Genomic DNA, 19,885 nt, shown 5'->3' with positions numbered 1-19,885 from the left:
GTGTGTGTGCGTGTGTGTGCGTGTGCGTGCATTCATTCTGGATATCTGTCTTGAAATCTTCTTTGGCTCTTATGCATTTGCATATGTTGAGTGTTTGTAGTGCATGCATGGCCATAGGATAAGGCTTTGAAAGAGACAGAGAAAGAGAGGATTCTGGGCATTAATCAAACGCTGGTATGAGTATAGAAAGAAGCTTGGGGGGGGGCTTCAGAGAGAATGAGCCAAAGCAACAAGGAGTTGTGTCTTCCGATAGCACAAATTTGGCTCCCTCATTCCTTTTGTAAGGCAATTTATGAAACAGATGGCTTTGAATTTTGGTCATTTTATCAAGAGACAACTGCTCTCCTCTTACTAGTTTCCATCTGTTGGTTTCTTCTTTTAGCTGTAGGCACAACTATAATAGAAGAGCAGACCACGACCTGTTTTCCCTCAGGTTCAAAGATGTCCTCGCTGCCCCCCTCCCCTCCCCCTTTCCCTGAGTGTGGAGCACATACAGGACCTTTCATCTTGTTCAAAGTAGTTACAGGAATACTGTATCAGTGGGGAGCTGAGGAGTGTAAACCTTATAATCAACTTGGAGAGCCCGGGCCACAGTGTAGTACGCTGTACAGTATATTGCACTGTGTAGTTCACTGTGTAGTCATCTAGTGCAACCGTCAGGAGAGCTTCAATTTAAATGTCGTCTCCCTTAATCCTCCCCTCTCCTCTCATGCAGGTGTCAGACAGGTGCGACTATGTTTTTGTGAATGGCAAGGAGATGAAGGGCAAGGTGAAGATGATGGTGAACTTCACCTACGGATACCTGAGCGCTCAGTTGGAGCTCAACGTGTGGATCCCTCGGCTCCCCCTCCAGATTGAGGTGTCAGACACGGAGCTGAGCCAGATCAAAGGGTGGAGGGTTCCCATCATGGCCACCAGCCAGAGGTACAGTGCTGCACACATACTTACACATACACTTACTGTTTTAAAAAGTAACATCATACCTGTACTTATACTCCCTGCCAACAGTAATTCATAACACTACATCCCATATTGCTTCTCTGAAATTGGTAATTGTGTCCTTTCTCCTGTAGGTGCAGCTATGGCTAGATACTGTAGCTTGCAAATGATCTCTTCTGTTGCCTGTGACCGGTATTTTCCCAAGGGTCTGTCTGAAAGCTTAAAGTCAGTCATGGAGATAGGCAACATTTCATCCACCACTTATCCAGCTCACAAGCTTAATTAGTTCTCTGTTGCTTGTGGCCTGCAGCTGTCCACGATTAAAATCCAGTTTTGGTTGTTTAGTCACTGCAGGGCTAAAACCATCCACCACTGCTGAGGAGTACAGCAGTGTAAATATAGACAGTGCAGGCAGTGTGTATGCACTGGGGCCCATGGGGTGGGAGGTTTGGGGGCCTTGCGAATGATTCATATCGCCACCATAGAACTACACCTCTCTTCAAAGAAGAACTCACATTAAATCAAAATGGTGCCATTTGCTACAGGCTATATACCCTCACAAATGCAAACTCATCTCTGTCATGGCTTTCTTTGATTTTTTTTTTTGTAAAATAGTCAGTAGCAAACCATAACGAAATTTTATGCTTTTTTCTACAGAACTAGAAAAACCATGAATAAACTATATACTATACTATAACTATATACATATATATATATACATATGTATATAGTTATAGTATATATCAGGGGTGATTGCTCTGAGACAACAAGGGAGGCTGACTTTCCCCTAAAATTTCGTTAAAATAAGAATTTACATTGCATTAAACGTGCGCTAGGATACGTTTAACATCATGACTATGATGTTCAAATGTCAGCTGTTTATCACCAGTTTTCAAATGCAACCTCCCTGTGATACATTCTCGTGTCAGCACGGTGGACGCGGAGCCTCCATGCATTCCTATGAGACAGCACTGAGCAGGTTTTTTTTCATGCAGCAAAGCAAGATGGTCATTGCATAAATGCGACAAAATAAAATCGTCACTTCCAGGGAGGCTCAGCTTCCCTGGGCCCTAATGGAGCAGTAGGCGGGAGAGGAGGCTTGGTGTATGCATGATGATTGGAGGAATTGTCTAAAAGGCTGAACCCCTTTGTGATTGACAGCGCTTTAGAAATACACACCGGCATCGTCACATTTCGAGCTCAGTCCCATGCAGATATTTGTGAGTGGAGTCATCTGACAGAGTGCCGTCTGGAGTTCCTTATTTCCATAAGCCATATAGCTCATTTTCACAATTTGTACAGTACAGTTCAGGTGTTTAAACCCATCTGAAAATCTTTTATTTCTGTGTGAATGTTGCCTAGTGTCAAGTCTCTATTTGATCATGTGACAAGACAATAAGATACAGTAGGTAGTTTAGGCGCAAAATCGGTCAAGAGTGACAAGTACATCTATAAGTCCAGGAGCTGTCATGCCTTTCTTACGGCCATAAAAGCCGGAAAGTGGAAAGTGGAAAAAAGTGGCAAAGCTCCCTAAATCAGATTCCTTTGGCTTTTTTCATGAACAGTTGCCAATAGTGTGCGGGCGCCTTATAACTAGTAACTAGCATGCACTGGGGCCTTGGTAAGGACCTTATGCCACTGGAGGAGGGCTCACCTTTGGTTGGGTGCTTCACGTTGTTGTGTTGTCGGTTATAGTAGGTGTTTCAGGCAGTTTGAGGTTGTATTTTTCAGAGTGGAAAGAGTCTTAATACCACTACCTGGCACAACGACATTCTTATCATCTTTCCTCCTGACGAAACCAGAGCAATAGGAATATTTCCAGCCACTGAATGGAAGCGTTTCCGTCTTCGTTTTGTGACATGCATACACACCAATGACAAAAAGAGAATCCAAAAAACTGATTGTTGGATTTTAAATTAAAAGGGGGTTGACAACGAAAGTAAGGTTGTAATGACTTATTTGGTTTTAGGGTGACCGTAATATTATAACTGAAATTTTATTAGTAATTTGTTTTTCTACTCGTGACTGGGAAAAGTAATATTATAACTGCGGCTTTTAATAGTAACACTCAACACTGTCAGTTACAGGGCATTCTGGTCTCTTAGGTCTTCCCCTTTAACAGACTCTGATTAAGTATCCTGTATCTTATTCACTATCTCTCAGGATCAGATTAAACCAGAGAAATAAAACTAATTGGAAAGTATTTGTTTGGGTAATTGGATGGACTATTAGTTGGCTCAGTCTTTACTTTACATTTACTTGTTTTTTGTCTCTTTGCATAAAAATCAACATTCTGCCAAGGGCTCATTTTCTCTCTTCAGTTTTTTTGTGTCATCTGCCGTGCAATGTGTAATTCAGGCAGAATTTCCAATTATCCATTGAAACAGCTTTAGGGTCATGCCGCAAATGTTAATTTGAGTCGATCCAAGTTTGATTTATAAATACACTTTCTTTTTCTTTCTCCAACAATAGTGCTTCGAGACTCTCCTGTTGGTATCACATAAAGATCAAGATCAAAGTCCTTTGTCCACTTCTGCAGCAGCACTGGTTTCATTTAACGAATAGCCTTTATCCCGAGTGATGTATTCGATTTCAATCATGGCAGCCTTAGATAAGATAATGATGAGACGTGTGACTGAACACCACTCCACCTGTCTCCTCCTGACTTCAGTCCTGCTGACAGTTCTTGGCTGATAACAAAATGGCTGACCTGTGCAATACAGCTTGTCATTACGACCGGTTTAAGGTGGCCTGCCATTTTGCCTCTTAGTCGTCAGTAGAACAGAACATTATTAGAGCTGCCTGGAGGTCAGACCTCTCCCCGGGGGCCTCATCACTAGCAGCACCTCTGCCAACGCTGCTGTGCAGTGCTTCTCTGCAACTGTTGAAATCCATCAATTGATGGAGCGGCTATCAGCCTACCTGCAGTAATTACTCCTGGAAAAGCGTTGAGGTTGGACTTGGAGTCATCCCACGCACTAGTGTGGCTACTCTAATTATCCCTGCTCCCCTCTTATTTTGACTGACAGAGGTACAGCATTCAACTAATGCCATGGCTTGTCGAGGATGTTGCTCTCCCAGCTGTGCGCTGGTACGCCTTTATCAGCGGGGACAGGCCGAGTTGTGTTGTCATTGTTGAAGCTGGCGCCACTGCTGATGGGCAGCAAAGAGCTTTGTTTCTCTTCGTCTTTCACCCGTCTTTGTTTATCAGGGGATAACAGGCGTGACCTTGCAAAGTAGCGCTATGCCTGTTGGTGAGAACGGGCATCGGTCCACCGTCCATAAGCCCACAAGGAAGTGAGCTGCTGAGCGACAGTGGCAGGGCCTTCCTCTATCAGCCAGACTGGCAAGTCGGGGCCACATTGGAGGGGGGGAGAGAAATGAGAAATAAAGAGACATCAGGCATGTAAGTTGGATAGTTGCAAAAGTACTCTTCACACAGTTTTTGACTGGCACTGCCTTATGACTCACCTCTTCCTTCCCTAAACCCTGTCAAAACAGGGACAAGATAAGCCTTTGCAGACAGCAAACCTAAGTGTAGGCGTAGCACTCAGGCAAGCACCACTCCTTTAACATGTCTTTCAAGATATGTACATCAAGATTCCTTTCCCCCTTGTTTTATAGTGTTTAAAAAATATCTTGCAGTTAACTTTCAATATTGAGTTGGCTGTTCTCTTTCTACTGTAAAACAAACTTGCGCTTCAATTCCCTACAAGATCCAAACAATGAAAAAAACAATCAAGCACTGTCAGCGAGAGCTGCATATAGAAGCAGCACTGCCTATTTCCGTCCAAATGACCTTCGTCATGTTATTGTAGCAGAAAATAAAATGCAGCAAAATGCCAAAACAAATACAGGCACACAATCCACAGGGCACAACAAAAATAAGCATGACACACACACACACACACACACACACACACACACACACACACACACACACATTAATATGCAGCATCTCCTCTGAAGTCAGAAGTGGGCTTGAAAGTGAATGAAGCGGAAAGAAAAATTGCTTTGTGAAGCAGGTTGTTCTCGGCGCTGAGTGTGATTTGTTTATTAGATTAACCTTAGATTAGATTTTGAGATGGCTGCACAAGCAGTGGCATATCAGATTTATACCGCAGCTAAAACGGTTGGACTTCACTATCAGCTTGTTTACTCCTGAATCCATTACATCTGACTAATACCTGCATGTATAAATGTCCTTATAAATATACTCTTTAAACGCTGATTCAGTCAATATGTCAGCACATACTCCTGTAACATCAGTGCCATTTGTCAAGTCATTGGCCGTGAATGTCAAATAACAAATTGTGTTTACGCTCAAAATACTCACAATATGATTCAGAAGGATTTAACCAAAGCAGTCAGCGGTGAGAAACTTTCAATTACTGCTGTTGGAATAATTGGAAGATGGTGACTGAAATCATTGGCAGATGGTTTTCTCCTTGTGCATGTAAAATGTAAATGAGTGTAGAGACAGTAGAGAACAGGAATTTATGAAAGGAGAACAGAAATTTAAAAGATAAATTCAAACGCAAAACGAATGTTTGATCACAAGAGCATGAATCACAAACCTTGTTAGTCAGTTGGAATGAGAAATATATCTGAGAAAATGCTTTGTTTTATGCAGAAGGTAGTTCTTTTGTTTATATGTGAATTTGAAGGTTGGCCTTTAATTAGCCATTGTGGAGTAAGGTAACCCAGGGAAGGGAGCTCCAAGCATTTGGTAGGTGTAAGAATATTACTGACCAGAAGCACTAGAATAACCCTGTCCTCGTCCGGGATGTTGATGACATAAAAATCAGAAGTGGATGAGTTAGCATTCATGAATATGCATCAAATGTGTCATGTAGTGTCCGCTTAGGCACATCCAATCTGCTATTTTAATCTAATGCGACAAGCGTTTTAAAAATAGTGTTAAAAATGTAACTTGGAAGTGTGAATACAAATCACAGACATGTTTGCAGTGATATGCAGGACAAACAGCAGATCTACAAACTGATCTGCATACATCCATCCAAGTCTGGTATGGTACAGAGATAAGACTTGGAGTGAGGACACAAGACTGATATCCATTTATTCCCACTTCCTGTTGTCTGCTCCCAAAACTACAGTGAATCTGACAGTGTCCTTATTCATGATATCTTTCAGTTCCAAACTGGACCACATGGATATCAGATACTCCAGCAACCCTGGTCCCAGGGCAGCTTGGCCATGCTAGCAATAACAGCCCTGAGAACTAATTTTCTCAATCAACTTCTTACTATTAGTCATGAGATTCGACATGGGCACACTATTTTCTGCAGGTTTTGGTTATTTGACATTTGCAATTCCTGTTTTTCTCACTCCATCAGCTTTTGGTCTGACGAAGGTAAGCCTCTGGGAACAACAGCCAATATTTTGAGAGATCCAGTGTAGCCAGCAGATACCCGACCAAGATATTGACTAGTCTTTATGAACAGATATGGGCACATGAATGCAGATATATTTTTAAAAAGCTATTAAAAAGCTGATTCACCATCAGATGATAGCTGATGGGTTGCGAGATTGCATTTCGGCCAATGCATTTCACCTCTCCACACGGACGGTTTGTCTGACGCTTAAACGTAATTGGTTAATAGAACGAATCCCTGTGACGTCACGCCAACACTTTGGGGTAGACAACTGGCAATCCTTCTAAATTGCGGAGATATCTGAAATCATCAACTTGTTTCTGTCACCTTTTTTAGCCATTACTGTCACATTTAAAGATATATTGTTAAACACAGTGGTCTGACCTATCTGACATTTCTGCTGTGCTTATGTTATGTGCTGTGTTGCTTTTCTGATTCAGGTAGATTTGGTTTATCAATGTACTGCTGTGAATGGGGGCTGCGTCAAAATATATTTCAGCCACCTTAAAAAGACCCACTGAAAAACATTTAACAATCAGTTTAAGTGTACACTTTATCTGAAATATGTTCACTGCTTTACCTTACATACCAACTGATCAAGGCAGCAGTAGACCAGCAACTTCAATGTGTTAAAATGACTGTTTTTGTCAATGTAGTCTGGTGACTTTGAGATAACGGCTTCAGTTTCCTGTAGTACAATTTCACCCATGCCCAAACCTGTGAATTTATATATTTATGTACATATTTTTACCTGTTACACAGCTTTTTGCGGGTACCTGCACCAGGTTGGGTTATCATCAATTGAAGTTATCATCAATGAACATTGTGATTCAGTCTACCTCCTACTGGAACTACAAAAAGAAACCAAACACGTCCAATACCAAAATCTTGTCCCTCTGCTGAAAGTTTCAATTATGAATATTTTGATATGATATTAAGGGTCTTTAAGGTTGCAAGAATTACAATAGAGAATATAAAAACAATAGGTTTTTATTTGGACACCACAGTTCTGTCAAAATTCAGGCTTTTATCAAAAATGCCTGGATCACTTGTTGAATACTAAAGGTTTTCCTTCAGTGATCCTACAATACCCACAGTAGAACATCTGTCATTAAGTTGCATGTGAAATCGGCCCTGCCAGCGAAGGTTTAAAGCCCTTAACTCCAAATCTCACTGTACTCACAGCTTTTCTCTGGAGCGTGCAGCTAACATCTTTATTCCCACGGCTTCGCATGCCGTCAGATTTCTCACGGGATTCAGACAGAAAAGAGACAAGCAGAGCGGATAATCTCAAGAAAAACAGTTTAAGAGATTAATTTATTTTCCTCTACCCTTTATCATGATCGCAACCTTTGCTAGTGCGTGTGAGAGAGACAGAGAGAGAGAGAGAGACAGTGGAACAAATGGCGATTATTAGACAGAAAGGCGGGTGTGAGCCTACAGTGCAGTATATGATTAGTAGTTTTGCTGACAAAGCACTTTTCTGTTTTAAAGTGTCCCAACTGTGCCCCAGTGTAAGACTGAAGAGCTGTAACAGCATTTATTCTCCCAGATCAACCGTTCAAACATTGCTCTCTCAATATCTTATGGTGCTTCATCTGTTGTTTGTTGAAGCAAAATAAAAAAAAAAAACAACAGTTATGAGCAAAATCTAATGATATCGCAGCTATGTTGTAACCATTTAAACCCAGTTTGTCATACTGAAAGCAATTTTCCTGGTGAGAAAGAGCTGAGCCTCTGTTGGCTGATTTGTTGCCTAAAGTAATAAAATTAGATTTGCTAGCAACAGAGCAATGAGGGAGGCTATTAAGTAAAGCAGTAAGGAGGTGTATGCACATTCACAACCCAGACCAGGTGCTCTGGAATGTTGAGGGAGAGACACTGAAAAAGAGAAATGATAGCCATACGCTGGATTGATCCTCTCTTAGAGGTTTAATCAACAACATTGCATCATTACTTGATCTTTGTCGGGTAAACATCCCTGTGTGTGTGTGTGTGTGTGTGTGTGTGTGTGTGTGTGTGTGAACGTTTGACAGAGATCAGTTAAAGTTAAATGCTGCTGAAAATACCACAAACCACACATCAATGCAGAGCTGATATTTTCTCTTCTCATCTATCAAGTATTTATTTAGCAAATACAGTGTGTGCATATGGCACAGTTATTTTAGATCCTGCCTTTTTTGGACTGTAACACAGAAATAACCACCAAGTGCCTACAATTACGTTATAGAATGTTATATAGCTTGACGTGAACTTTCTGCAGTGTTTTAATTGAAATAGCATTCATAATGAACAAGACTAAGAGTCTACAGCCTATATTAATGGCTCTATGCTAATATCAGGATGCTAACATGCTCAAAGCAGGCCCCCAGGTAGTGCACTAGGCTTTGAAGCCACTTTAGTAGGGGCCAAACAGTGTAATTGCATCCGTCACGGGATAACCTGTGGCCCAAAAATAATTATTCCATTGACTTAATATGGAGGAAGAGATCTCTGTACATAAGTAGATACATTTTTGGAGCATTATAACCCCTGCGAACTAACTTGTTTTACCATAGAGATTTTGATCCATTTAGTCTGATTACAATTGGAAAGTCTGTTAGAGCTTTAAAATGGAATAATTTTATCCCCATTTGGGTTACAGGAGCATTAAACTCGAAGTATAGCCAGCTCAGCCGCTGGAAATCTAGTGCGCCTGATCTGTGGGCCACACAGTGAAAAAGCGATGCCAATTATCTAAGTGGTATGCAGCAGTTGAACCATTTTGGCCTTATGTGCCACTGAGCAACTTTCATAGGATTGAACAGGGCCTCGCCTCCAGCGCTGTATCCAGTTTTCGTCATACATCCATGGCTCAAAGTGATAACATTAGCATGCTAACATGCTCAGAGTGATGATGCTTACAAGCAAATTTGAAGCGGATGTAATGTTTACCATGTTCACCATCTCAGTTTAGAGTGTTAGCATGCTGAACTTTCCTAATTAGCACTTAATACAAAGTACAACTAAAGCTGAGGTGAATATCAGTAGTTTTGCAGTTCAACATTTTGACCTGATGATGGCACTAGATGAAAAATCATTAGCTCACCCTGAGGGGGACGTGAATATCTGCACCAAGTTTCATGGCAATCCATCAAGTGGATGTTGAATAATTTCACTCAAACCTACAAATATTGAACTAGTGGTGGTGCTAAAGGAAAAGTTGGGATCGACAGCATTATTAAGAGTCATCCTCTGGGCACCATGACTGTTTCCAATCCATCCAACAATTACTGTAATTACTGTAATGTAACTTTTTTTTTTTTCTTACTTGTTGCTAGGTCCACACGGGACAGTGAGGACGAGGATGATGAGGACAGACGAGGACGGAGCTGCACCCTGCAATACCAGCACGCCATGGTCAGAGTCCTGACCCATTTTGTAGCAGAGTCAGCTGATCCCCGAGGCCAGACCAGCTTCATGCTGGGCACTGATTGGCAGGTGGATATCACAGAGCTGGTCTGGGACTTCCTGAAGGTGGAGGACTCCCAGATTGCACAGCTATTGGACAGAAGGATACTGGTGGGACTGGACATGGGGATGACCACTATCCAGGTAGGCCATGTGTTAGTTCGAGAGGGTAACTACATTAAGAGTTCCTCCAGTTTATTAAAGCTAGGGTCTTTTTTTGATAGTTTTGGACATCATTCCTATTGATAATAATAAATTGTGTTTACCAAGTTATTTGCCCAGATCTAGAATTGCGGCAACATAGCTAAAATGAAGCTGATATGACAGTCGGTCGTTCAAAGAGGTTTTAAGTCTTCAGGTTAGCCAAAACGTACTATTATTACCTAAACTGTACATGCACACTATGCCTATACATGTACATATATGTACAAAGTATATATGAAACCTATTAGAAATCAGAACTTCATATATAGATTTATGTCTAATCCATACAGTTGTGTATGTTTATGAATGCATATGACGTTTATTGCCATATATGTCATACATATAACATATCGGTATTCCTATAAATATATAATATACAAATTAAACACATATATAAATTCCATTTATAAGAAACGTAATGTGTACATGTTCCATACACTTAGTGACGTACACTTATCACTTACTTATATAGCTTATTTAATGTATGTGCATATATAACAAATGCTTATTTTGCAGACATATATATGTTATGTATAGTGTTTGCATTTTCTCTGGCTTCCTCCCACAGCCCAAGGACATACAGGTTAGGTTAACTCATGACTTTAAATTGCCCGTAGGTGTGAATATGAGCATGAATGGTTGTCTTTCACTATATGTCAGCTCTGTGATAGTCTGGTGACTTGTCTAGAATGTACCCCACCTCTCACTGAATGTCCCTCTGTGACCCTGAAGAGAATAAGCAGTTACTGATAATGAATGAATGAGTGAATCACACATGTATGTCAAAAGTTAATTTAAAAAATAATATCTAAGCATACATCAGTCTTGATGGAGGGGCAGATATGTCATATATTATATTTCCATATGGGTGTTTACTTGAATGTTGTCATAATTGATAGAAATGATGGCTAAAACTGCAAAAATAAGACCACAATTGTAACAAACCTGAACTGTTATTTAGCTCGGCAGTGTCCTCTAAATTTGAAAGTCTTTAAAAAAAGATCATAATTGGTAGCCTTCGTCTCAGGCTTGCACCATTGTTAATGATACAGCTGCTAGGGTGCCCTAGCAATTTTAACATTCCACTTGTGCTAGTGCTTCCCACAATAAGACCATATTTCCCATGAACCCTGTTGTGTCCGATCTCAAAGAAGGTCTAGCCACTTGTCCTTCTCCCCACCAACGATTTGAAAAAAAGAAAGAGGACAATCCAGAAGCAGCTCTTGCTGACAGTGAATATAAATTCAGTTATTCAACCATCTGCCATTGTGAGAACCTCTTAAAGGTTCCATCTGCTTCTGATCTTGTGACATCAAGTCATTGTACAGATTTCTTCCAAAATCTCATGATGTAAAATGCAGTGCAGAGGGCACTGGATGCTGTTGATGATCCGGGCAAAGATCTGCTTTAGTAATTACAGAATATAATGTGGCAATTATTCTGATGTCTAAAAATTAATATGGTAATGATTTAATCGCTGATAAAGTATCACCAAATTGGAAACATTGAAAGTATTTGATTTATTAAATTAAAAAAATATATCCACCATATGTATTTGCATGCTGTGAACACAAGTACATGTTAGAATAATAAACTGTTGGAATTTGAACATATGGTTTATTCCAGTGACAATAACAGATGCCACTGGTATGACTTGTACCTCCTTTTGTCTAGTGCAGACAGGTGCTTACTGGTGTGTCACAGCCTGTTCTGCGGGCTCTCAGCAGTGAGTGGGTCCTCCCCCTCGGCCCTTTGGTTTGTCATGCTGTTCAGGCTAACTGGATGAATATCAGCCTCCTAATGGCATCAGTGTGAGTGGGATCTGCTCCCTGGTGTCGAGGACTCATCCGTCTGTCTGTGTGCAGACGTGTCTTCAACTTCGCGAAAACATCCGCGCACTCACAAAACAAGCACGAACCGGAAAACATGACGCAAAGGTCTGACAGCTGTGCCACGCGCCACACAGACTGATGCGCTAGGAGAAGTTTATAAAGATATGCAGGCAGAGAAAGTCCCACATGCCACACATGGCATTCATCATAAATACAGTTAGACTTCCTGCTTCTGAATTGGGGTTAAAGTGTGCCTTTCCACTGGATTACTAGTATTAATCAAAGGGAATGGATTCTTACCTACAGGAGGTACTGGGGCTGGGTGGCAGCCAAGTTCCAGTTGTTGTTTGATCTACACAGCCTGAGTAAAGAGATAAAATAAAAAGTAGGTTTTGCATATTGCGCAGGGGCTCCTGTGCCTTTTATGTTAGATGAAACACTTTTCTTAAATCACCTATAACTCGTCTTAATCCGCTTTTTTTCGTGTCTTTGACATCTCCTCTGCTAAGTGCTCATTGATGTGATGCTTTTGCATTCCACCTGACAGGAATCCCTTGTCAATCAAGTCGTGTGACCAGCGTTGATATATTTCTGCTTCCGGATGTCCTCTTGATGAAGTTTCTATAGATAATTTTTTTTCTCTGTTCAGTTATGTTTGCTCTCGCTGCTGATTTCTCCTGGGAAAGACCTTCCCAACCCTGGGTGTTGAGAGCAGGAAATGAAAAGGCTTTCATGAGCAGGCAATACAATGGGTTGAGTCACTATTGTAGAGTAGCACAGCTGTAATTGATCGTACCAGAATGTCACAAGTTATTACTTGACAATCATGTATTTGAGGGGAACGTTGTGGAAGAAAATCAAACTCTTTAACTTTTCCTTTTAAAGGTTCTGTATATGACATTCAAAGCATAAATACAGCAGCAAACAAATATTTGCCATGTAAAGATATAGTGGAGTAATGGCCGATGATAAAGTCACGCTACTTTTGTGTTGTAATCCGAGCTTCTCTGTTTGTTGTTGTGGTAGAAACAGCATTGTCCTTAAAGTGTAGTGCCCACCCTTCGGTTCCCCCCTACATTACCACTGTTCATGCTGTTAGCGCCAGGTGCTAACCAACTTAGCCACCTCCATGTTGAGAGCCGTGTGCAGACAATCCCAGCTCAGACTCTGAATCTGAGTGTGTTACATGGACATGAATAACCTGTTTATGATTGGGGTTTTGGAGCGTAGTGTTTATGTATTTGGGCATGTAAACACCATATCTCATTTTCAAAAACCTTGAGAAGACCTTATCATGTATATGAGAAAGCTGAATATGCTACCTGGAGTACCCTGAAAGAAACTGGGACACTGTTGCATGTAGACACCTTGTCCCAGTTACTGGGTGCCGCTGACTACCTGCACAGTCATAGCTTTAGCCAAGTGATGTAAAAGAAACAATGACAGCAGCTTAAGCAGTATTGTCTTATGGCAATGAAAGAGGCTGCTTTTCTTCAACCACTGCTTCCCTTTTCTATGCAGTGGTAGTGACAGTGACAGGTTGACACCAGTGCAGAGGACAGTGTGATAGCATAAGCATAGCTCCTCTCAGAAATAATGTTAGCTCATTACGTAATTTGTGTATGTGGTTGAAAGAGACGGTGATGGTTGGTGCTAGAGCAGACAGCTGTTGGCCATCTAAGCAGAGAAGAATTCAGCCATTCTCAAGTGATAAAAAATGTAGTGCAGTGTTTAATATTTTCTGTCTCACTAATTTTTTTTATCAGTTACTAATGTTGATAATGTATATGGGGAATATGAATAGCCCAATTTTTCTGTGCTCATGTAAACAGCATATCCCAAATGTGACCATAATCGGGATAAGCCTCATAAATGGGTTATTCGTGTCCATGTAAACGTTCTCATAGATACGCTCTTAATGTCAAATATATCTCCTTTAAAATGTCTCTTTTTTTATTTGCTGTCTTCTGCCCCTCCCAGGTGTTGTCTCCTTTGTCAGACTCAATCCTGGCAGAGAAGACTATCACAGTGGTGGATGACAAAGTGACCATCACAGAGTTGGGGGTCCAGCTGGTGACGGGCCTCTCCATGAGCCTGCAGCTCAGTCCAGGAAGCAACAGAGCCATCCTGGCTACCACGACCACACAGGAGATTCTGCAAAGCCCCAAACAGGTCGGGATACTCTACATAAATTATACAAGTAGGGCTGCAGCGCCTGGTTGATTTATCGAGTAATTCATCAACATAATTTAATCAGCAGCTATTCTGATGATCCATTAATCGATTAAGTGATTTTTCAAGCCAAGAGTCTAATCGTTTGCTGGCTCCAGCTTCTCAGATGTGATTATTTGCTGCTTTGCTTTGTCATATTTGTAGCAAACTGAATATCTATAGGTTCTGAGGTGTTAATCAAATAGAACAAGCAATGTGATCATCACCTTCACATTTTTGACATTTTACAGACAAAACAATTACTCTATTAATTGAGGAGATATGGAAAATGACATTAATTGTTGCAACTCTATATATAACAGAGCTGAAGTGCAGTTTGAAATAAAAATAAGACGTGAATTGAGCTTTGCTTAATAGCTCATGTCTGTCTTAGCCAGCATGGTTGAATACAAAGACTCTAATCTATTAGATTAAAAACAAAGACCAGTAATTATTAGCAAACACAATTTAGCCAGGTCTGATTAAGACAGAGAATGATGCTAATTAGTTTTACACCAGTAATTATTATCTCTTTGCACATTCATTTTTTCCTCAATGGTTTAATAGCTATTTGATGAAAGACAGACTTTTATATATCTACTGAAGCCAAAAAATGTGCATTCGGCAGCCGTGATTACTGTGCTTTTCAAAACAAAAGACTTACTTCCAGATTCCATTTCACACTATCAGGGTCCTTGAATGAGCAATTTTACAATCAAAGAAAGGTGTGAGTGCGCATGTGCTTGTGTACTCGTGTCTGTTTGTTTGTGGCACACCATCCCTAACCCTCTTAACTCCAAGGCCTGAAAGCCAGAGTGTGACAGAATGTGTTTCCTTGGGCAGCTAATAGAAACGGGAGCTTAATCTTAGAGCATGCAAAGCAACACCACAGCGTCTGTACCAAAATATGACTTACAGCCCAAACTTGGCCGTTCTGTCATACTTTGCTTCCCTTTCTCATTTGCCCTGGCTACTCTCATTGTGGCCCCTTTGATCTGCCCATCATGCCCTTGCACAAGTTCTCTGAACTGATCCTTTACACTCCACTCCCTCCCCCTCCTCCTCCTCCTCCAACTAAGGAAGGATAGGAAGGCCATTTATCTACCCTATCTCCACGTGCACACTGTGAAGATAAGCAGGCAGCGCTGCACTGTAAGTCCTCTGGTGTCAGTAATTAGGGAGCATTGACAGACCACTGTGGGGATCCGCCTTTGGGGATTTGTCCTTCGGCAACATTAAAAGGCAAATAATGAAACTGCAGTAGGGGAAGGCCTTAAGATGCCTATGTATGGCAAATCCTCACTCGCATGTACAATGTTTAATGTAACTGTTTGATCTTTCCGCCTATCTTCCAATCTGCATCCCTCTTCAGTTTAGAAAGAATAGCCGCTGTGATAGCACAACTATGCAACTTAGTGAGCTTGTATTGGACCTAAAATGTCTCCCGCAATTATAATGCTCTATGGTTATTGTGAGTCTCTGAATGCATTGATAAAAGGAACATTAAATGCAAATAATTAGGTTCTCATTTTTACCAATTCATTACACTCCTGAGAGTAAAAGCCAGGGGCAACAAGCAATGGGATATTACACAATACCAGAGCAACATCTAGTTGATGCTCTAACTACCTGACAAAGAGCCTTTGCAATTTCAAAATAGTTTCAGTGCTAATATATTGAAAACAATTTGATCTGTTGCAGTTTGCCTTCATGAAATAAGGCTAGATGCAGTGTGTTTCATTGTTTCCATGTATTTGCTCTACAAAAGCACAACATGTCTGTGTCACTGACTGCTCTTTCTCCTTTGCTCTCACTCTCTCTCTCTTTGCATATTGTTGTTTGTGTGTGTGTGTGTGTGTGTGTGTGTGTGTGTGTGTGTGTGTTCTCACAGGAGGCCTTGATCAGCGCCTGGCTCCAGTTCAGCGATGGCTCTGTGGCTCCTCTAGACCTGTATAATCCTGACTTCTTTGTCCTGACGGCCACCTCCCTAGATGAGGAGATAGTGACAGTGCAGCAGAACCCTTCATGGAAATGGCCTGTCATCGTGACAGAGGCGGAGGGCCAAGGCCTGCTGGTCAGGGTGGAAATGACTGTCTGCGAGGTCTGCCAGAAGTTCAAGCGCCGCAGTATCCTGGCAGCGGGGAACTGCAACGTCAGGGTGAAGTTTGGTCACAGTGACAGCTCAAGGGGAGGTAGCAGCGACTATGGCCCCGATGGAGACGATATGGAGAACAGAGGCAGGCTCTCCCCATCTCAGGACAGGACCGGCCCTGACACCCACTACTATGGCAGCTCCATCTCTGACATGGAGGATGGGGTGTTGAGGAGAGCCACCACCACTAGAAGCGCAATAATGCGCAGACCCAATGGGGATAAACTTTCAGACGATGGTAGCCAGAACATGCCGATTGACTTTGCTGACTTTCCTGCACAAGTGGACCTCCCCCGTGGCCGCAATATAGACGATGACCTCATTCAGACAGCTCGTGGGCTCACAGACCTGGAGATCGGCATGTACGCCCTGCTGGGCGTCTTCTGCCTCGCCATCCTTGTATTCCTCATCAACTGCATCTCCTATACTCTGAAATACCGTCACAAGGAGCTCTCAATCGAGGGCCAGGAGAGCATGAATCACGCTCATGATTGGGTGTGGCTGGGGAATGAGGCAGAGCTGCTAGAGAGCCAAATCAGCCTGTCACCCCAGCAGGAGGAACAGACTTCCATGATGGACTCCAGCAGCGGGCTCGAGGAGGGCAGCCACTTGCTGAACGGAGGCTCAGCCCAGAAGAATGTGCAGGGCCAAGTCCACCGGGCGGCAGACTCAGGGTGCATAGCCAAGGACAGCAAAGGGGACTCACCCACCACCAAGAGGAAGAGAGTCAAGTTCACCACGTTCACCACCATCCCCTCAGACAGTAGCTACCCCACAGTTAACACACTGACTGGAAGCCACAGCCAGGACATTAAGTGGGTGTGCCAAGACGTGGAGCTGGGAGACTCCAAGGAGTTGCGCAATTACATGGAAAGGTTAAATGACAGTGCTTTAAAAGAGGTGGCATAATGTACTGCGTGCACTTGTAACAAACTCACCCTTATGCCTTTCAGAGGAAAGTGGGTCTGGACAGAAACCGGACCCAGAAATTGACTTCACCCCAAACTGCCAAAGGGTCATTAAATTAAAAAGGATTATCATGATTCCACAAGTGGATAAATATGTCAATAAATGAGGACGTCAGTTGGTCCTTTTTTTCATTTGTTTATCAGATGATTACCTTTTTATCATCATTTTATTACTACAGGGTTTAGATAGAATGATCCCAGGACTGATCTGCAGCAACTACAACCTGTAATATTCAGACAACATGTAGATTTTAAAACCAACAGTAACCTGACTAGATAGATGTCCCGAATGTGTGTGCAAATTAAATGGTTTTGGAAGTTTTGTAAAATTTTGGATATTAATTTCTTTCGCCAGATCCTTATTCTGTGGAAGAGTTCTGGAAAGGCCAAAGCAAGCAACGAGAAATTTCTGCATGTCGATGAAAAAAAAAAAAAAAAAAAGGCACAACTTTCCGGTTCATTCTCATCCTCTTTAACACGGCAGAAGACCTGTTATGTATATACCGAACAGTCTCCAAAGCATTGTATTGTTGCTCTGTATATTGTATTTTCATAACATTTAAGAAATACACAACAATGTGAAGAGCGTGTATCAGCTTTTATTGACCGCAGCATCACGAGGCCATTCATTTCTTAAACCCTGAGGTCAGCTGAGGATTGTGGTTCAGGAAGGGGAGCCAATTACACATTCATCTTTGTTAAGAGGATTTTATGAGATGTAATTTACACACAGGCCGCAACACAAGCTGCTCCCCTTTAGTGCTGGCCGGTGGAGGAAGGCAGCAGCCATTAATACCCTCATCTCATCCATTAGAACTCAGTACCCTAACATGACAGCCAGAAGGCGCTTTTAAACTGAAACGCTGGACAACATGGTAATGTGACATTTCCTACTACCACTCCCCAGTTTAAAGTTTTGTAAGCTTTGAAGAAAATGCCAATTAAGGTCTCATTAACCTCTGCCCCATAGCCTCCAGGAAAAGCATACTGATGGACAAACTGGGATGAAATGTGCTCTCCATCTCTCGGGGAGAGTTTGGATACAAAAAGATAATTACAGGCAAGGTGGGAAATGTTTTCTTTTTGGAAATGGATCTTTTATTATTCAGATAATTGCACAAATAATAATCATCTCTGAAAACTTCCTAAACAAAGGCAGTCGGCTGAAAAATTGCATTTTGCTCAGTGAACGTTATTATCATCACAGTGGTGTTGGCTGATTGCGTTTTTTTGTGTTATTATTTTCCATCAAGCAGAGAAATGTTCACATTATGTTAACTGTTGCTGCAGCGTGGATCAGACTGTTAATCAGCAACACTCATGATATCAGCTCGAAAGAAGGGAGGTGAGATACTTAAGCAAATGGTAGCACTACCTTGAGTGTAATTAGAGGATGCCATTTAGATTATGTCAACAGTCAGCACTGAATGAAACCCCTCCAGACACCTGTATGAAACTTTAGTGGCTGTTCTACTTTTATTTATCAGTTCAAGATGCTTGTGTACTGATTCTCTTTCTACTTCTGCGGTGCTGCTGTTAATCCACTGCATGCTGATCCAAGACACTGTCTGGACACCACAACAACAACAACAACAACAACAACAACAACAAAAACAACAAATAGATTCCAAATAAAAAAGATAAGCCATGATGAGCTGTAAGATAATTACGAAATAGGTCTGTTAGTTAGATGTGAAGATTGATACCAATCACTTTATTGTACAGTAGGCCTAATATAGAGTTACAGCTAGCTGCTGGTTAGCTTAGCTTAGCATAAACACTGGAAACAAGGGAAAGCAGCTAACCTGACTCTGTCCAAAGGTAACAAAATGAACCTTTACTATACTTTATATCTTGTTTATTAAATTCATTATTCAAACATTACAAAATGAGCTTTATTCTTTTGTAGTGTTTTCAGCTGTGAAACAGAACATGTACCCATATACTTCAGAACATTCCCCTGGGCACTCTCAGTGTCATCGAAAAAAGCTTTCCCAATTCATTGTCCATGGAGCAGCTCCAGACTTTATACATAATGACATCACAAATTAGAGTTCTAGTACTCTAGCTCTTGGATTTGGGAGAGCGTTGTTAGTATTTACTAATATTTTTGGACTGTTTTAGACCATAAAAGGAGAGCTATGCCCATAGTTATCCTTTAATTGTGCGGCTCTGCTAGACTTTCAAAAATGTAATCAGATCAAATGAATCAAATCTTGATAGTAAAACGAATCATTTTGTGGGGATTGTGATGCTCATAAAATGTATCCGCTGATTTACAGACGACTCTCACAATTTAAGTCTATAGAAAAAAGTCTTTTTTGGGCCCCATGGCATCTTGTGATGGACCAGGACGGCGTAGTTACAGTTTTAACCACTATGTTAATCCTTTGCTTTAAAGCCCAGCGTTCTTCTTGGCTGGTTGGCATTTTGTTACCATTGCAAAGAGCCAGCCTAGCTGTTTCCCCATTTCCAGCATAGATTTTAATAATAACTAGATACCGGACATCAGGATGGCGCCTATTCAATCCAATTGAGTTGCTCACCTGGCGCATATGTCAAAAACGTTTTCTAGCTTCTGGGTTTATTTCCAGGGTATGCAGCTCACTGAATATGTGCAGTAGTGTTTCTCTCACTGACCCTGCCTGTAAGCTCATAGACTTTACATTGTGATGACATCACTGATTTTAAATAGCTTTTCTCAGCTTGGGGAAGGTTTTACATATATAAAAC

The 19,885-nt window shown here is 41.5% G+C and overlaps 1 protein-coding gene across 1 annotated transcript in view; it reads left to right on the top strand.

Moving 5' to 3' along the window:
- Positions 1-18,707, top strand: part of si:dkeyp-14d3.1 (transmembrane protein 132C) — a 180,523-nt gene extending 161,816 nt beyond the window's left edge. Inside the window, exons 6-9 of the mRNA XM_050052166.1 lie at positions 716-924; positions 9,656-9,929; positions 13,802-13,993; positions 15,924-18,707. Coding sequence (XP_049908123.1) covers positions 716-924; positions 9,656-9,929; positions 13,802-13,993; positions 15,924-17,093 — 1,845 coding nt within the window. The 3' untranslated portion in view covers positions 17,094-18,707. The remainder of the gene's footprint in view (positions 1-715; positions 925-9,655; positions 9,930-13,801; positions 13,994-15,923) is intronic.
- The last annotated feature ends 1,178 nt before the right edge of the window (positions 18,708-19,885 follow it).

The sequence above is a fragment of the Epinephelus moara genome, chromosome 8, assembly GCF_006386435.1.
Source record: "Epinephelus moara isolate mb chromosome 8, YSFRI_EMoa_1.0, whole genome shotgun sequence".
In the NCBI taxonomy this organism is placed as follows: domain Eukaryota; kingdom Metazoa; phylum Chordata; class Actinopteri; order Perciformes; family Serranidae; genus Epinephelus; species Epinephelus moara.
The sequence above is the reverse complement of the archived record's forward strand: the minus strand, read 5'-3'. Positions and strand labels throughout refer to the sequence as shown.